Source organism: Heloderma suspectum, chromosome 2 (assembly GCF_057233095.1).
Source record: "Heloderma suspectum isolate Gila_16-S chromosome 2, 16-S_ref, whole genome shotgun sequence".
Classification (NCBI taxonomy): Eukaryota; Metazoa; Chordata; class Lepidosauria; order Squamata; family Helodermatidae; genus Heloderma; species Heloderma suspectum.
In genome coordinates this window covers 247,455,106-247,475,545 of record NC_139459.1, presented here as the reverse complement: position 1 = coordinate 247,475,545, position 20,440 = coordinate 247,455,106, and the positions used below count along the sequence as shown (strand labels likewise).

General features: G+C 42.6%; 1 protein-coding gene across 3 annotated transcripts in view; it reads right to left on the bottom strand.

The window, feature by feature from the left end:
• The window catches only part of SH3PXD2B (SH3 and PX domains 2B), a 163,686-nt gene that overhangs the window by 43,320 nt on the left and 99,926 nt on the right, over window positions 1-20,440 (bottom strand). For all 3 annotated transcript variants that reach the window (XM_084838682.1, XM_084838686.1, XM_084838681.1), the window contains exons 4-5: window positions 17,476-17,552; window positions 10,965-11,056 (exon numbers count right to left, since the gene is read on the bottom strand). In XM_084838682.1, the coding sequence (XP_084694808.1) occupies window positions 10,965-11,056; window positions 17,476-17,552 (169 nt within the window). The remainder of the gene's footprint in view (window positions 1-10,964; window positions 11,057-17,475; window positions 17,553-20,440) is intronic.

Here is a 20,440-nt window from a genome sequence, read left to right as displayed (position 1 = left end):
ATTTTTTCTAAGCAGAATTCAAAATCTGAAACAAACAAATGCATACATACAGGCACGTTTCAAACATTCCATTCTTGGCCAAGGTGACTAAGAGGGTGGTAACCTTGCAACTCCAGACACATTTGGATGATACTAATTATCTGTACCCAATTCAATCAGGCTTTTGGCTGGGATATGGGATTGAGACTGCTTTGGTCGCCTTGATGGAAGACCTGCACTGGGAACTGGATGGGGGATAGTGCATCCTTATTAACTGTCCTGGACCTCTTGGCAGCTTTCAATACTGTCAATCGTGGTATCCTTCCGAACTGCTTGGCAAGGCTGGGCCTTCGGGGCAATATCCCAGTCCTTCCTGTCAAGTCATGTCACAGGAAGTCAAAGTGGTGTTGGGGACTACTAAAATGATCAGGGAGCTGGAGCATCTCCCATATGAGGAAAGGTTACAACATTTGGGACTGTTTTAACTTAGAGAAAAGGTGGGTGAGGAGACACATGATAGTGGTGTACAAAAGTATGCATGCTGTGGAGAATGTGGCTAGGGAGACTTTTTTCCCCTCTCTCATAATACTAGAAACCAGAGTTATCTATACTTCTTCACACAGTGCATAGTTAAACGATGGAATTCACTACCACAAGATGTAATGATGGCCACTGGTTTGGATGGCTTTAAAAGGAGATTGGACAAATTCCTGGAAGAGAAGGCTATCAATGGCTACTAATCCTGATAGCTATATGTTACCTTCACTATTAGTGGCAGTAAACCTATGTACACCAGTTGCAGGGGAACATTGGGGGGGGGGGGTTGCTGTTGCACTCATGTCCTGCTTCTGGGTTCCTGGTTGATAGCTGGCTGGCCACTGTGTGGACAGAATGCTGGACTAGATGGACCTTGGTCTGATCCAGCATGGCTCTTTTATGTTCTTATGTTGAGCACTATGGCTGTTGCTCTGTGGTATCCTGTCCTGTCCCTTGTATTATTTAACATCTACATGAACCAGCTGGGAGTGGTCATCCAGATCTTTGGAGTGAGATGCCATTAATATGGAGATGACACTCAGCTGTATTGCTCTTTGTCACCTAACTCAGAGGAAGCGTCCCACACCCTTGAACACTGCCTAAGCTCAATAATGGGATGAATGGGGGTGAACAAGTTGAGATTAAATCCAGAAAAGGCAAAGGTGCTGTTGGTCAGTAGAAACTTTGGTTCAGGGATTGGGATTCAACCTGTTCTGGAAGGGGATGTGCTCCCCCTGAAACATCAGGTTTGTAGCTTGGGAGTGCTCCTTGATTCTACACTGTCCCTGGATCTTCAAGTGGCACCGGTAGTGATGAGTGCATTTATACAACTAAGATTATATACACCAGCTGCGACTGCTCTCAAGTCAGTCTGATCTGGCAACAGTTATCCATGCCTTGGTTACATTACGGTTAGACTACGGCAATGCACTCTACATGGGGTTACCTTTGGAGAGCAGCAAGAAGCTTCAGCTGGTCCAAAATACAGCAGCTAGGCTGCTAACTGATGCACAGTATCAATATGGCAAGATTTCCACTGGTTACCAATCATTTTCCAGGCTCAATAAAACTCTAAGAAGCTTAGATCCTGGCTACTTGAGGAACCACATGCCTCAGTGTGAACCTGCTCAATTATTACGATTAACAGGAGGGGGCCTTTTTGAACACCACTCCCTCTACTTGCAGAGGCCCATGTGTCAGGCCCATGGGAAATGGCTTTCTTCGGTGTCCCAGACTCTGGAACATATTCCCTTTAGAGTTTGTTTGTTTATTTAATTACTGCCCCATAGCTGAAGCCGAAGTTATTAGTACCCACCCTCTCTAAATTCAGGAAGGGAGTCAAGACACATCTTTTTTACTTGACTTTTAAACAGTGGAGGCTAGTGGTTCCAATGTCAGCAGGGTGGTGAATCCACTCCCAGTTTCAGTCAGAACCAGTCAGAACTCTAAAGGAGCTATCCAAGGTACAGATTTACCACCCCACTGACACCAGAACCACCAGCCTCCACTGCTTATAACTTAAATAAATAAATGTTACTAAAGTGCATCAGCTCACTTTGATTTTGTCCTTGCACTTCCTCTTTTGTCTCAGTTACCTGGTTTGCACCTAACAACAACCCATGGGTTATCAGGGCTGTACCCTTACCTGGTACAGCCTTGCTGTGACCTAGATAATCTGCTCCACCTGGAGCCACCTCACTATCAATGATCTCCACTTCCCCTCCCTTTCATGTACTTCTCAGCAGACTAGGAATAGTGCACACTCTTTTTCTCATTTTCACTCCTTTCTACCCAGTCTCTCCCCTGGGAACACCTAAAGTAATTCACGTTGTAATTTGCAATCAATAACCCACTCACTCCTTTTCTAGAAAAGCTCTGATGTCATCCCTGTTACTCCCTCCTGGATACCTTATGAGGGCACTCCACTATCTTGATCAAAGTTCCTAACATGACCCATGCTGTACTTCTGTGGTATTCAGTAAAACATGCTAGTTTCTGGGCCAGTTCTACTTGACTGATAGCAGCCTGTGCTCCAGCAGGAAAAAGCCAGGGCCATGGTAGGAAAAAGTTCCCCTGGTCCTAACATGAAATTCTCTCTAAACACTCATGTTCCAGAACTTAAGAGCTTACTCCCTGAAAGTAGGTTTCAGACATGCATAGGGATGTGTATCCCAAGAAACTATGATAGCAGGTATGTTCCTAAGGACTTGCCTACCAGAACACAGAGTTAAAGTAAAATAAAACCAGATAAGGTTTCAGTTATGCACTGAAAGTTCCTACAGTTTCAGCTAATCAGTGGTGAAAATTGAACAGATATGGAAGACCAGCATGGCACAAAAGTACTCCTATCAGCTCTAAAAAACCATACAACACTTAACACATTTGGAGGGCTTCCCAAAGAATCCTGTCAAGAGAGATGAGGAAACTGCATAATTTTGAGAGGGAGGAGGGGTTGATAGGCCTTAGGCCTATGTGAGAGCCCTGCTAACTGTCCTAGAAGGAAACCCTGCTCCATAATTCTAAGTGTTTGGCAACAGGCTGCAGTAGCTCACTGCTGAGGATCAGGTGCTAGGTGCATGCTTTGATTAACTTAACTATATAATATTAGTTAATATCTATTTCTTTTAAAGGGAGAATAGCTTGGGCCTAAATGGGTGTGGTTGCAAAAAGATGACCAACAGTACCTCTAAGATTCCCCCCCCCCTCATATCACTGCACTTAATATTCTGTAGATCTTTTACATTTGGACTTGAGCCTATTTAAAACAAGGACCACACAAGCATCTCTCTCTAGTCCCCATTTTGAAAGGACATTTTGTCTTTCGATTACGACACATTTTCTTATGATGTAATGCCAATGAACTAATACATAGATACCTAGGAGGGCAATGTAGTTAATTAACCTGTTGCACAGGTAAACTGTGATTCTTAATTAACTAATATGAAGTCACCCCCTGTGCATATTGCAAGTTTAAATGCTGGTGAAGTTTGAAATTCTGCACATCCATTCCAGAGGCATGGTCTGGTGCTGTGTAATCAAAGGGCACAACTCCCAGAGGCCTCACACTCAGTGATCCTGCAGATCTATAGATAAGGCACCAAGGAAAAGATAAGCCACTAAACATGTTTGTCAGGCACATTCCATCACAGTCCTTGCTTCCCCTCTTGAAAGGGATGCAGTTGTAGATAATAAAAAAATCCTCATCTCCCTCCTCCACCACAGTGTAACTCACAGTGTATTACATTTACAGTGATCCTTTAAGAGCAATAGCTCTGCCCTCTTTAATGTTACTAGGGCATAGATGACTATGATGTATAGGTGTCTGCAGGACATGTTTCCTGGAATGAACAAGAAGCCAGCAAGGAGACTAATCTGTTCTGTCTGTTGCTTCTCTCTGGTCGAACAGAGCAAATCATTTTAATAACCACTTAGAACTTGTGCAAAGAAGGCTCTTGGCTGCAGACTTTTAGCAGCTGAATCCCTTGACTCAGCAATGGCCTTTTGTCCTGATCACTGCAGAAGAGCCTTCTTTCTACTAGATTTTTTTCCCCCATAGGGGTATCTGTGTTAGTCTATTGCAGCAAAATTTGTGGCACTTTAAAGGCTAATAAATTTATTCTGGCATAAACTTTCGTGGATTATAACAGTTCACTTCATCAGATGCATGAAGCGTTATCGAGAGTTTCAGGTATACATAGAAGGGGAGAGAGAGAATTGTAAACAGTGAGGTCAGAAAAAAATTAAATGCAGAAAGCACATGTTATTGCAGGGGCCATTCACAGTACAGTTCTTGCTGCTGACACAAACATCTTGCAACTAGGTAAACCTATTAACACATGTAGTGTGACAGAAAAATCCTTTATTCTGATTCAAGCCTACCTCTCATAGTACCTATATGTACAGTGAGGTAGAATTGTGTCTCCTTATTACAACAACAATATTTGTGCTTAGGTCTCTTTAGAGTACTTTGTACTGAGTTTACAGATGAGGAAAATTTTAAATAATGAGGAGCGGCCTGTCTGATAATTGTTAGCATTGACCACCAATGCAATAAATGGCATAAGCTTTTGTGGCTGGTCCCACATCCTCAGACGCATTAATGATGTAGGCCCTAGTCCCTGAAAGCTTACATCATTATAAATACGTTAGCGTAAGTCCAACTGGAGTCTTTGTTTTTTTCTACAACAGACTAACACAACTAACCCTCTGGAATGGATGCAAACTTTATCCAAAACTTTTAATACTATCAGGACTGGGTGCTAAATGTATAACAATCTACAGTGCATAAATAAAGCAGTGAGCATAATCCATTTTGGCCAAAATGCAGATGTAGTACCATAATATTATGGACTGTATTATCAGAATGATTGCTATATTTGGCATGATAATCTGTACTTCCCTTCTCCATATATTTGCTACTTTATGAAAAGGCATCTTCCTATTATTGCAAGACCTGGCTCCCTTTCAAGGTCCCAGAGAAAGTATTTATCTTGTCCATGAATTATGACATCCAGCCAAGCCCCAGATGCAGCACCACAAGCCACCTAATCATGGGTTTCATATTGTGATTGGTAGGCTGGCTGTGTATCAAGCAGCATAGCACTGGGCAAACTGTTCACCAGTCCCTCCAGAGGAGCATCAAGGACTTTTATTAACATTTTGAATTGTAGCTAATAAATACCCCTCAAGCATTCCAGCTGGGCCATGAAACACAACAGAGATGTCCTTGAGACACTGCTGCAGATTACTGCTGGCAGCCAAGAAAAATCTATTAAGCTACTCTTAGAATGGTAAGTCTCCTCTTTCCTCTTTCCTTCTAGCCAAAGGGCAAGGCGCAGAGAGAAGAGCTCCCTCCATTAATACTGTCTTGATGTCAAGATGCACAAATTAAGCCTCACTCTAACGCAGTTATAGACACAAGCATGTACATATCCAGCCTGCTTGCTCAGGAATATAAACATCTTAGTCGTGTGAACAACAGCTTTCTTAGAACACGAACAGTGCAATCCCATACATATCTACTCAGAAGTAAGTCCCACCGAGTGCAATGGAACATGTTGCCAGGTAAGTGAAGAGAGGATTACAGTCTAAGGAGCTCATCTAAATTTTGAGTTTCCAACAGACCTTATAATTTCAAAGAAAACTCTTAAAATCATCATTGCAATGTGTGCCCTGAGAAAGATTTTCCCAAAGTAGCCACTATTTATTTATTGTATTTTTATTTGTCCTTATTCCAACAAGCACAGGACAGAGTCTACAAAATTCTCTCATTTTATCCACGTTTTCTGAAGAATAGGGCAGTCTGCAAGATAATGAGTCACTGAGCTGTAGCAAAAAGAGACCAACAGAAGAAGTGGGGAGTAGGGGAGAATGGAGATGGGGTTGCAGAAAGACCTGTGGGTCTGGAAACAGAAAGAGGGGGGAACAGATGAGGAGCACAGAGCATGAGAAAATGTGTGCACGCTATGGAGTAGAGAAAGAAAAGTAGAAAGTATCAACAGAGAGAGGGGCTCAGAGAATCTTGTCACAATACAGAGAGGGAAGAGCACAGACTGTAAGATACAGACAGAAGCAGCGAGGTTAACAAGAAAGCACCAAATTAAAATGATAATAAAATTAAAATGATAATGAAAAAGGTTTCTTACAACTCTCAAGCTAGTCAAATATGAATGCGGGCCTTTGGGTGATTTGAACTGTGCAGCTTCTGCTCCAAAGCTACAGAAAGTCCTCAGAAGAATCTTAGGTCAGGAGCTGTACTACAGATTAGAAAAAGCAGAGTGGCACAACATAAACTTCCAAAGGTAAACTGAAAGCTGGCCTTGGCCATGACTTTCTATGGAAGCCAATAAGGATGTCCATTTATTCCTGTATCTCTATGGTAAAAACCCTGTATGCCAGGCACTGGCAATTTGAATTGCAACCTATTCAGAAGTGCCAATAAGAACTGCATTGGACTAAACGTCCTCCATCATCAACAACTTTTGGCTCCAATTAATTCAATTGAGTTCAGTTCAGTTCTAGTTTAAGTCATTCCGCTCACCCCAATAACTGTATGGTTCAGCTTCCAATTCAAGTAACATGAAGGTGAACACACGTTCCTCTGGACAAACAAAAAGGACATTTAAATTTTTGTAGATTCATTTGCTTTTTCTTTATATAGTATGGGAAATGCCCATATTTTTGCTTGATTTATTTCTTTAAGCATGCCAGACTTCCTTAAACGCAACCGCAATGAACTAAGATTCTACAGATCTTTTCTATCACCATTGAAGATTTATTCATTGATTTTTAAAACACAAACCAGTGAATAATTTTATAAGCCAGCAGATGTCAACATTATGCTTCAGAATTTGTTATACATTAAAATTAAAAAAAAATACTTTTCCAAACTGATCCTTCAATTTCAATTTCATTCAGATTCACCATTCCAGTCAATCCAAGATAGCAAATCTATATGGGAGGCTGATCACAAGAGAGTCAGAAAAGAGTCACTGTAGGGTCCTTTGCAGTGTTTAGAGGAGGTATATCCCCATACAAGGGCATTGCAGCAGCACCTCAGAAGATTAATAGGATTTTGGAGCAGGAGCAGTCTTATGAGGGAATAGATGAACCAAAAGCAGGATCAGTGAAAAACTTTTTAGCAGAGTCTGAGCCAAGGCTAGAGCAAATGCAGGCCATGTGGAATCAAAGAAAACAGACCAGAAGGTTAATTAATCCAGGAAGGGCCAAAGATTAAGACCCCACAGGACACACAGATGCCTGAAAATGAAGAAAGAGGAACATTCTGGGCTGGAGCAGGCAAATGTTCATCTTCATGTGGGATCTCCAAGATCTCCAGCCCAGCTCCATGGTAAGGGGATGGGGCAGAGAGAATGACACCTACTGAAACTATATTGACTCTCCCATATTAAAAACAAAGTCTGAGCAGGCTCTGATATAAGGCCTCTCCAAAACACACTTCTCCCTCCTATAATAGGCAGCAGGTATGGGACACATGCAGCTTGGGGGCTGCGTGTGGCCCCCCATAGCCTTGAGTGTATCCCCTGCCACCCCTGCTGCTGCCCCTGTATTGCTGCAATTTAGCGGTGCAAAGGCAAAAAAAAAAAAATGATTGCTGCTGAAATTTGGTGGCAAACTGCTACAGAGATTCCAAAGTACCAGACTAAGCTTGTTTTCAAGCTAAATGTGGCCCTTTTGAGTTTAGATAGCAGTTTGCCACCAATTCTTGATGCTGTAGGTGGTATGGCAACAGGAACACGGCCCCCAAGGGAATCCAAGGGCAGGAAATTAACCCCTGGACCTTCTAAAATTGCTCACCCTAATATAGAAATGCAGTCCTAACAAAAAGCCACTCCCTACACCCACCTCCATATTCAAGGAACTACGTACACAAGCCTGTCTTACTCATTAACATCCTGCCTTTTTTCCTCTTGCAAGAAACCCAAAGCGGCTTACACAGTCCTCCTCTTCTCCACTTTATCCTCACAACAAACCTGTGAGGAAAGTTAGGCTGAGAGTCAGTGACTGGCCCAAAGCCACCCAGTGAGCTTCATGGCCGGGTGGGGACATGAACCCAGGTCTCCTGAGTCCCAGTCCAACACCTGAATCACTACACCACACTGGATTGTCTTTCACTGCATTGCCTGATGAATTACGAAAGGGATCTTGCATTAATGGGCAAACAACACTATGGGTAGGATGGATGGGAACACAGGCTGACAGTATGTTACTAGTTAATAGGCTGTGGGGCCCTTGCACCTATCTAATCACTGAGAAGAAGCTATGACAAAGCTATGACAAAGCTAATGACTGAGAAGAAGCTATGACAAATCAAGAAAATGAGAGAGATGAAGGGAGAGAAGCAATATTCACCATCCAAAGGCAACTGCAGAGATAAAACCTGCCAGCACTAAAAGAAAGCAACTCTTTACTGACAACTTGGGTGCTGAAGGGCTCCATGTTCTTGCATAGAGAACAAAATAACTCTGTTATCATCCCTCTAAAAATATAAATATTTCTTAATTTCGACTTGTGCAATCTATCTCTTTGCATAATTGCACGTTCCAGTGAGATGATGGCTGATGTTTTTATATTTATGCTCCAAGTGCTTAAGAAGAGGGCTTCTAGCAGCTCATAGTCACAAGGCAAGTGTTGCATCATTCAAGGGAAAAAGAGATAGATTGCAGACATCCCTTGTTTTGAATGGAAAACACAAGCATGTGGTTGCTGTTTGCCTGTATAAATTTCTCAAGAAATTGGCAACAGGAAAGTGCCTTTTGCTCCTGCTTCTGGAGCAAAAACCATTTTACTTCTGGAGTAAAACCATTATAGGCTGTTAGGCACTGAAAATTATATTTTGCTAGTTAGATATTATAGAGGGCATACAAAAAGTAATATGAAGGGATGGGGCAGTGACAACATAATTAAAAGACCCATCTCTGCAACTGATATAGCATGTAGCACTGTGAATGGGAAGTTCAAGTGAGATGCTAAGTGCATGAAGAACAAGGGATGAAGACAGACATGGCTTGGGTTCGAACGATCACAGGGGGAAAAGAAGCCATTGTGGCTTCTCCTCCCATGTCTGTGCCCATTGTTTACATAATTACTCGTGCTGTTGGCATATTGTCTGAACCCGGCACACAGCAGGGTACGCAATGTACCCATCGTAAAACCCACAACTTGTAGTAGGGGTTATAGGGTTGGTACAAAGCCACCCCACCATACCACGCACCGGGTTTGGACAACACGCCAATCTGCGTTGTAGTGTGGGTGATTATGTAAATGATGGGCATGCACATGGCGCATGCGGGGCGGGGGGAGAAGCCACGATGGCTTCTTCCCCTATGATTGTCCAAATACCCCCACTGTCACTTCATTTCTTGATACAGTGGGCTGGATCACACATGATGATAACCCACCCTGAAAATAAGCTACAGTGGGATGGTTGTTTGATAGCTAACTCATTCCTGAGAGACAATCAGGCACTCTGCAACTTGCTGTGGCTTGTTTCCCCCTTAACCCTCCCACCTGCTCCCAGCATGTATCCCACAGGCCTTTGCGGCACAACCTCAGCAGCCTATTTTCAGGGTAGTTATTGCACTTTAGCAAATTTGCACAGATCTCCCCGAAAGTTTTTTAAAAAGCAACATTTTAAAAACCAAAAGTTACATTTGCACAAATCTCCCCAAAGGGGTGTGTGTGTGTGTGTGTGTGTTGGGGGAAACCCATAACACTAAATTTGCGCTAATCTGCCTGAAGGTGGGGAAAAAAGGGTCTCACTGTCTAGGGAGGTGACGAAATGGAGGAATAAATTGACTAGTGTCATTTCAAGACATAATAGGGAGGGGATATAGTTAGCAAGATCGCAAAGAATGACCGGATTTTTTGCCAGTCTTGCCAGGTGGCTCTGTAGCCCCTTTCCAACAAACCAAGCACAAGCCATCCTGCCGGGTTCATACATCATGACAAGCCACTCTGAAAACAAGCCACCCTGAACAACCCAATGGCTTGGTTCGTACATAACAAGAAGCCACCATGGGTGAATTTCCCCACAGGGCTTCTTGTTATGGCAGCAGCAGCCATTTTGAATATCCTACGTAGCTTGTTGTTACATGCAAGCCTGGTAAGGGTAGGTTGTTGGGGTGGTTTACAAGCCACCCAGAACCCACAGGCTTTTTTAGGGTTGCAGGTGGCTTCTAAACCACCCCAAAACCCCACCCTTGCCAGGTTTGCACATAATGACAAGCTACCGTGCCCCCCCCCCCCCGCCTCAGCTCAAATATTCAGGATGGCAACCATCACAACATCTTTTCATCCCAGAAATGAGCAGAAACAGTAGTTTCTGGAATGGAACAGGTCAGCGGAGCTTCCTTCTTTGCTCATTTCTGTTTGCTTCAGGATCTGCTAGCTTCCCATTGCGCTAGCAGTGGGTCATGCTAGCACATGGGTAGCATTGGAGACTACCCACAGAATCTCCTGAAGAAAAGCAACATATTCCCTAAAGATTTAAATGTACTTCTATATATTGATGCCAGACATAATAATACCTTCTCACAATCTGTTATCTTTTTGGTGGTCCTGTATGTATACCTTTATTTTTATGAATTGGCTCTTTGAAAGTTAATGGTTTGTTTTTGTAACTTGAATATGCAATATAGGTTGCATGTTTGTTCGATCTTCTAGTTATGTGGGTTTTGTTAACCTTTCCTCAAATTGTTTTCTTTATTCTTTTTCATTATTGTTTTATTTGGTATCCTGTTTTCTACATAAAACGAATATTATGTGACCACATGCTTGATGTGTGTGGTTTTTGTACTTGGTTTAATTTTTCCAAATAGAATCTATGCATGGGAAGGGGGTATTAAGAATAGGGTTTTCATTGACAGCATATGTTGGTTTCTCTATCTCCCAAGTTCAGCTGTGTAAGCTGCTTATAACCAACTTACTCTTTGGGTGGATTTAAGTCTTCTGGTCTCGTCTCAAAGAACTGAAGGACCTCATCACACTGAGAGATATATGGTGGCAGCTGGATCAGAGCCTGAAAAATAAAACCACACACATTTGAAAAATGAAGACCTGATGTGCCAATCATTCATAGTGCAAACAGGAGACAGGCTGTACCTAGTCCAGCCTGTGGGCTGTTCAGGCCAATCACTACTATAACATGCCACCTGCATGTAAAAACTTAATAGCAGTGTCCTAGCACTTTGACAAATCAAAGATTTTCTGTTTATTCAGTTTTTAGCAAAATAAATGCACATTTATTTCTCATGTGTTGCTAACATTCCACACAACTTCCCTCAATACAGCAGTCCTATTTATCTGAGGATACTGCCAAGGATATTTCCAAACACTCAAAGCACAATACTTTTGGGACTGCACCTGCAATTGCAATTACTGGGTGACATTTTATGATACAAGTTTCATGGTCTGCTGCTAGATATTTTTGGGATGGGATTAGGGTAAAGTGACATCATCTCATCTCCCAATTCCTGAACTATGAAAAATTATGTGGAGATTGTATGCTCCCATAATCTGGAGCTGCCAACATTTAGCATTTGTATTGTGCTTAAGAGAGTGCAAGCACTTTCCATACATTTTCTTGCAGTACTCCTCACACAGGATTGTTGCATTATTAATCCCGTATTACAGAGGAGGGGCAGGGGCTGTGGATGAGAGACAGAGGCTTGCCTAAGTCTACCTAGTGAGATCATGAGGTGAGATTGAAACCAAGAACCTCCTGATTCAGTCCTTTATCCACTACGTTTTTGATGTTTGAGGAGGGTATTCAGATTAAAGAGTTTGCAGACTAAAATTATGGAATGGAAGGTTTTGGTATAAGCAAAATCATCTCTGAAAAGCAATTCATTGTCAAAACAAAAGAAACTTCCCCAGCACAAATTACTTTCCCTCAGCATTCTCAATCATCATCAGCAGATCTAGGAAGAGAAGAAACTTCAGAGATCCTAGTTGTTCCTCATAACAAATGCAGGCATTTCTGTTTTAAAACAAGATTATCTTCATGGCTGAAGGTCCATCAACAAACTGACCCATTGGTTATGCCGTGATACAATATCCCCCCCACAATAGTCCATGGATACTTCAGCTCCTAACACTAGTAATCAAAAGACATTGTGCAACTATTTTGTCATTTTCTCCTTAACAGACTTTTTTGTAGAATGGAAAAAGGCAGAAGAAGTGGTGATAAAGCACAGTAGAGTTACAAGTGAAAGACAACATTGTCTGGACCCCTGTAAAATTCCATAAATGAGGAAAGGTGATTGCATGATAAAAGCCTCATCTGGAAGCACCACATATCTTATTTTTCAAGCTATGCTCCCTAAGCAAAGCAAGGAAACAAATCTGACCTATTGAGCACTAAACATTCTTAAGGACCCTGATGAAAAGAAGCAACTACTCTTGAATAACTTGACAGAGAGCTACAGCTTCATCTTTATCTTTAGATTTCCCCATCCGCACAGTATTTTCATGCATATATCTCATTCTTTTCCTCTAATTACAGTATTTCCAGATTATAGGGATATGTTTTTTAAAAAAGGAAAAAGAAAAGAGAATTCATATAACTTATACCTACGTTCCACATTGTTAGAATTCAAAGGTACTGCAATGTTTGTAAAATACGTAGGTGGGGAGAAGCACACTCACCTGTGTCCCTGATCTTGTCCCAGAGTGGGCACCCCACACATACACATTCCCCAAGACAAAAGCAAGCTAAACATCCATGAAGGAAGGAAAGTTATTTGACATGTGCATCACTGTACACAGTTGTTCAATAACAATTCTCCTTCTAGATTGCGCATGCACAAAGGAAGGGAGCAGAGCTATGTACACAGTCCTTTCTCCTTCACCACCTCTTGACTCATACATGGCAGCAGAAACAACAGCAACAGCCATATCAGACAAGGCATCTGGGAGGACTACTCTGTCTGTTTGTCATATATGGTCATGTTCAGTTCCTTGAGCCAATCAGAGGAGTGAGGGATAAATTTCAGAAATGGGGACCTACATTAAATCAGTGCGAGTTGATATTTTAAATATCTATTCTTGCACAGGCACAGAAGAAGCAAATGGACAGCTACTGTTCTCTCACTCTAGGCTCATCAAGTCTGGATTCCAGACACCAGAGCAGCCAGCAGGTAGTTATGTTTCCTATGTTTTGCCTTCTCTCCCCTGCCTCCCCCTGCCCCATCCTCTGTTTTTCAGGCATTAATTTGCTTCAGTTTCCCTTTTCTGTGCCTGAGGTTGCTGCCTTGGCTCTGCCTACTGTCAGCTGCCCTAACCTCCACCTCAGCAGCCCCAATGAGCACCAGCTGCCACTGAAGGTATTTGAATATATTTAAATAGCCATTTCTTCTGTTTCTTATGAGGTAATTATCTCAGCATGGGCTCTTGGAGTATGATGTTGCCTGACTGGGAGAGTCTTTCACTGGCCTTCATGCAACCTTGAAAACAGAGGTTCTAGGATTAAATTTGGAAATGATGCTTCCTCCTCTTTCCTAGGAAAGCAAAAAAAGAAGAAGCAATTGTTGCTTAGGCAGCTTCTGAAGAGGACGTGGTTATAACTAATTCCTGTAATGCTTAGCATGTGCTATATATCCACAAACCACAGCAATCTCCATGATTTGTTGTTTGTGTTGGGGGTTGTTTTTTGCTTAGCTGGAATATGACTTTCCCATGCTTTTGATAACAGAAACCACTGCAAGAAGGAAAAGAGCATGACTAAGCTGGGCTTGCTTGTATAAAGGCTTTATGGCAATTCTGTCCCATAACTACCCTTGCCTCTTAGCAAATGGACAAGTAAGTACCAGTAGTTGGAAGGCCAGGAAGAGTGCATTCTTTATTATCTGGCAATCATTAACTAGAAGAGAGGAGTACTAAAGTGGCCATAAAACACCTACAACATTATGAATAATGTTAAGTCAAATAAATGGATTCATTCTATGTAATGCCATTAATAGCATTACTCTGTAGAAGACAGATGCAGCCTCTTATCAATTAGGGGCTTCCTTCCTCTTTAAAATTAAATTAATATGTATACATGTCTGCGCCAATGCCTATTTGGCATATTATTGTCTACTTTATGCATTTCCTAAAAGAAACAACCTGCCCAAAACTGATTATACAGATAACTTACTGGGGATTATAAGAACAAACTATACAGCAATCCAAACACATAAAACATGCATATGATAAAAACAGAATAAGAACAGACACACACTCCCCCCCCACACACACATGCATTTCAAAATGACTTTCCCAGATTTTAGGAAAAACAGAATCTTAATACCTTAATGCATTTCTAATTTCAATGGCTTAAAGACTATAAAACTCAGAGACTGTTGCTTAAGAACTCAAATTAGTGATAACTGGCACACAAAGGATACAATCACATACATTTTAACACACCTGAATTATCAGCTGAGAATCTTCCCCCACTTTAGTTAATGAGCATTACTCACCATTCATGTTGTGCTTTTTCTGGTTTAAGTGTGGCTACAGCCATCACCACCCACTCTACCTAGTACAAGAGGAAACACTGCTTCCTTGCCTGTCCCAAATGCTGGCCCACAGAGCCCTGCTACTTTAAAAAAAAAAAAAGGTAAAGGTGTCCCCAACCAGTCGTGTCCGACTCTAGGGTGCGGTGCTCATCCCCATTTCTAAGCCGAAGAGCCAGCGCTGTCCGAAGACGCTTCCGTGGTCATGTGGCCGGCATGACTAAACACCGAGGTGCACGGAATGCTGTTACCTTTCCTGCCGAGGCGGTACCTATTTATCTACTTGCAATTTCTTGCTTTCAAACTGCTAGGTTGGCAGAAGCTGGGACTGAAGACGGGAGCTCACTCCGTCACGCAGCACTCGGGTCTCGAACTGCTGTCCTGCCGACCTTCCAGTCTGCAGTTCAGCATCTTAACCACTAAGCCACCGCGGCCCTAAAGGAAAGGTTCCTCCTGTACAAGCACAGGGTCATTGCTGACCTCTAGAGGGACGCTGCTTGCGCTAGCGTTTTTGTGGCAGACTGTAGCGGGGTGGTTTGCCATTGCCTTCCCCAGTCGTGACTACCTTTCTCCCCAGCAAGCTGGGTCCTCATTTTACCGACCTCAGAAGGATGGAAGGCTGAGTCGACCTGAGCCAGCTACCCGAGACCCGGCTTCCACTGGTATCGAACTCAGGTCGTGGGGAGAGCTATACAGCCGCCTACCACTCTGCGCTCACACGAGGCTTTCCTTTCCTGCTACTTTACTCATGTGCAATTCAGTAATGCAGAGTGTAACCCTGTCTTTCCACACTTCCTTCCCATCTTCCCCTAGCACAACAAATTGCTTTAGGCAAGCATGATCATCAATTTCACCTCTACAGAACATTGCCAATTTCTTTTTTTTAAATTAAAATATTACTATTCACTCCAGCATGTGTGCACAAGAAGGGGGAAAAAACACGATCCTAAAGTGATTGGGGATTGGGAACATGGTGGTTGAAGCATTAGATAATTAATGGAAAGGCATATGAAGCAGAATGTAGGGAAGGGCCAAGCCCTGGAACAACAGAATGACAGACATCTACTCATTTCTACACCATTCACAGATAAAACGCAGATCACATGGAAACTGAAATGCAGTTAGAAGTCTACCATCCTCCACGGCCATCAAGTGGTTCAAAAACCTGATAAAAATACATTTAAAATTGCATTTCTGACTTTCACACATGCACAAACACCAGAAGAGTGGCTCGTAGGTAATAAGTGTGTGAAAGCAATCTAAGTTTAGCCGAGAAGTCAATTGTTTGTCCAAGTGGTCACATTGAGAGAAAACCAATGCACATCATCCTATGGTGTCAGAAGCTTGAGTTTAATTGAGGCCTGAACTGGATGAGAGGGATACATATCCCTCTATGGCAGTGATGGGAAACTTATGGCCTTACAAATGTCATTGAACTACAACTCCCATAAACACAGACAACTGGTCCTGCTGGCTGAGGCTGATGGGAGCTGGAGTCTAACAACATCTGAAGGGGCCCATGTTCCCCACTCCTGCTCTCATGCCTGAAAGGCGGCCTAGAAATCTTATAAATAAATAACTAAATATGGTCCTCCCAAGACTCCCCACCCACACCCCCAAAGGCTAGCCAATGACACCGATTACCTGGAGGCAGGGCCCAGGCAGCCATAGAAAGCTACAAGGGTACCATCAACTAAGCCAGGCAGCCTGTTCTGTTTACTGCCTCCTGAGAGCTGGACACAATAGAGGCTTCCCTGCTCAAACAGGAACCATGTTTACCTTTGCACTAGGTAACAAATCCTATTAAAGGCCCAAATAATAGAACAATCTCACGACTTCTGACCTTTGGGACGCCCCTTTGTCAGCCTGTGTTTTTAGCCACTGCTGCTGTAGAGTTAAGATACTCTCCATGGTGACAGATGTGGGTTAAGAACTTGAAGCTTACTTTCTCAGTTTGGCCTAGGGAAGTTTACTGAATTAAAGCCTTAAGAATAGAGCAAAATGGTCACAAAATATGACTAGCTATTTCAACATACTATTCCTGAAAGGGATGGTCAGATGGCAGAGGTTAGAACCGAGCAGGTACCATCTGAATGTCTCTTTCCTTTGGCCATACATTGCAGCCCACCTTAAAAACTCTCTCTTAAACCCATCCATAGCTGAAGTAAATATACCTTAAGAATTCAACCCTGCAAGCCAGCTCCCAGATCTCCATTCGGTGTTGCTTCCACACCTCCACTACAAAATTTTACAGACACATGATATTCTGGATAGAAGCTAATTCCCCCACTACCAATAAAGACATATTACACCTGCCATGTGAAAGCTGGTAGAGTTCTCAACTGTACTCCCCAAGCCCCAGGTTTGTTACTTCCTTCTACATAGAGATAGTCATAGTAAACTGAGCATCAGCATTATTATAGAGACTGGTAATTGAAGGAGGCAGCCTGAATTATTTTCAACTGGCATGCTATTCCAACAGGGAAGTAGGGTAATCTAGCACAAATATTTCCCCTCCAGATCATGAACCCTAGGGTGTAATGTAAGGTCCTTCTCTTCAAGCAAGAAGCGAGGCCAACCCAGATCATGAGGAGAGATTATTATGTAATTTGCTTAACTACATGAAGCTTATAAATAATACCAATAATTCAGCATTGAAATATTAATTAATAACACTTTGGCATTTATATAGTGCATTGCACGTATCCAAAGTGATTTGCTATTTCAGCAAACTACTCTAGAGATAGTCTACAGAGTAAGCTATGTTCAAGCCCATAGCTACTGAGATTCCTGGTCAAATGGAAAAGCATTAGCACAAGCCACTACTACTGAAAGACGTATCAACACATAGGGACACCTATTGACTGGGTATAGGAACCAGCTACAAAACAAGCCTGTATCTTAATGATCAGCACAAATCTAGGAAGAAAATATCACTCACCTTACAGTACTCATCAATGGGTATAAGACGCTTGATAGCAACATCACGGATGTGACTTCGGCGGAAGAGGATCTTGCCTACAGTAGAAACAAGAAAGAGCAATTCTAGTCATTGGTTGTTTGGGTAAAACTTGGGCCCATCAGAAACTCACCCCCCAGAGTACACTGAGGGCTGATGGTAATCTTTAGTCAGTTGCTCATACATAGACTTTGAAGTGATCCCATAATCCAGGGCTGGATAATCTTTTAGGGTCTGAGGAATGTATTCCCTCCCCTGACACACACACACCACATGGGCCGGATGACATCAGAGGGAGGGGCCCCAGCCTCTGACATCATCAGGTCCCTGGCTATGGTGCAGGCTGGAGCTCCTCCAGCCAGAGCCTCAGTCGTAGAGCCTGCTTCACTCTGCACAGACGTTTCCCAGGCAGGGAAAAACCAGGAGGAGTGAATCCACCTCCCCACCTGAGGCACTGGCTGGGGACACCGGCTGGCACTCGGTTGGGGACTTAGCTCCTCCTTCATGTCTCTGGGGCAGGGAATGCGGAATAGGAGTGAAGCAGACTCATCCGGGGCCTTGAAGCAGGAGCTAAGTGTACCGTGTCATCAGTCCTCCATCACCTTCCATGTCTGTAGTGCAGGCAAAGGAGAAGCAAAGCAGATTCAGCCAGCGCCCCAAAGCACCAGCTGCATGTGCAGCCCATTTTACTTTCTCATTGCCTTCCCTATGCAGGGAAGGAGAGGAAGGAGCAAAGCAACTGAGCCACAGCCAGTCGCTCTCCCCGTCCCTCTCTCCTGAGGAGGCAGGGCCTTACTCAAGGCTTTGCAGGCCAATAAGCTGACCTGGTGGGCCAAATTTGGCTCGTGAGCTGGAGGTTCCCCATCCCTGCCATAAGTGCATTCAGACATATGGCAGTGAAAATGTTACATTAGAAGAGGTGAACTATTTAACTTTTTTGGAAACACCCCCAGAAAAAACATTTTATTCACATCCATGATTATTTTAACTCTTGGCTGCTTGTTTCTTCAGGAATCAAGTGTACTGGGATACATGTCAGTCCTCATGCCTTCACTATCACATTTGATCACATTACTTTTTCATTTCTAAGTTGTTTTTAAAATTAGCTATGCACATCTTTCTTAAAAGAGGCTACATTCACAAGAACCTAAGTTAACAGTGTTAGGTACTCTGGTGGAGTTATTCAGAGAGCTTGGCTTACTTGTACTGTCCACATTTCAATAACAGGAGCCCATCATGTTATTATTCCCCTCCTCCCCCAGAGATCCCATCATATGGGAATATCCCAGAGTTCCTTTTGGCTTTGCCTTCCTACAGTGCATCCTAGGAAAGGGAAGAGTAGCCTTATGACTGTAATGTTTGCAAGAGCAAAAGAGGTGAAGGGATTAGGGTATTACTCCTTTTTCTCACTCAGGGGCAAACTCGCATTCTGCTCCTTTTCTTGTTTTTCTTTACTCTAAAGTAAGTATGAAGGGCCTGACTTAGATGGAGACTACCACAACTGAGGATGGGAGGTGTAATTCTTCTCTCCTCAATCTCTCTCTCTCTCTCTCTCACACACACACACACACACACACACACACACACACGGAACATAGTTAAAAGAAAAACCCATTGAGAGGGGGCTGAGTTGCAGGAGGAAAGCAGCTTTTGAGGGAAGAATGAAATCTCTGTGCACCCAGTAGTCCCAGTCCAGATCAGGTCCTGCACGGTTACCTTAGAGCAGGGGTCCACAACCTGCAGCCCCCAGGATACCTAGTATTCCACAGCAAAAGGGGTTGCCAGTTTGTGGTTTGGGGAATAAGAATCAAGGACTTGGCTCTCTAACCCAACTCCTTTGCAAAGTGGCCCTCCAAGAAAACTAGATGTTAGCCAGGATTCTAAGCCCTTTCTGAGTGAACTAGAATGGCACATACAGTATAAACACAGGAAGGAGATGAATGACAAAAAATAAAATGGAACCAATCAATGGAAAGCCGAGTTTCGTTTTTGCCACCTTGTTGGTATACCAAAATTTAAAGTGCTGATGGGCTCATCATAGATGGCTCAGATAAAAAGGGAGAACCATGTACTGTTTAGACTAAGCCAACAGATGCTATTAAAGTATAATTATAGGACACATATACCCTATTAGGGTAAAGATTGAGCAATTAGAGCAACTCATTGCCCAAGCTGACAACAAACAGCCCCTTTCCCATATTTTTTTGTGATCCAAACAGGAAGTTTATCATCTGGTAATAAATGGTTATTACATCAAATACCTAATTAGTAAAAATTAATCATGTCTCCAGACTCCTAGAAGCAGTTATTAAACGCAAGCATTCATGCCAGAGGCAGTAACAGAAGGGCCTGCTTATTTCCAGCTATAAAAGAAAAAGCACAGTTATAGAAGCCACATAATTTCTCCTCTTTCCTCCCTTAGGCAAGGACACACTTCACCTCACCTAACAGATTGCTATACTGTAAAAATAGCTCTATGTTGTTGTTGTTTTAACCTTAGATTAGTGTTACAGGCTCATCTAGTAGAAGCCTCTCATTTATTTCCAAGGTTTAGGAATAAGGGAACTGGGTTTCACACATTTACTTATCAAGGTACTGAATGCTACCAAGTCTGTCTATTGGTTAAATCCATGGTGATAAACAAAACTTGGAAATGTAATTCTGAAATATAAAGTAAAACACAGTTAAGTCCAGCTATTATTATTTCCTCCCCACTTCCAAGGATAACTCAGAGTGGTTAATGCAATCTTAGGACAATTATTTGGCCAAATAAACCTATTGCACAAATTTTGCCATTCTTTGAATGCGGAAGGCTTACTGGAAGGTTAGCTAATAGGAAAATAAATTTTGGTAGGACATCGTTTTGAATGAAGAAACCTTCCCCATCCATAACAACTTTAATTCTAACCATCTCTTCATATCTGCCTGTACTTGTTGAAATAATTAC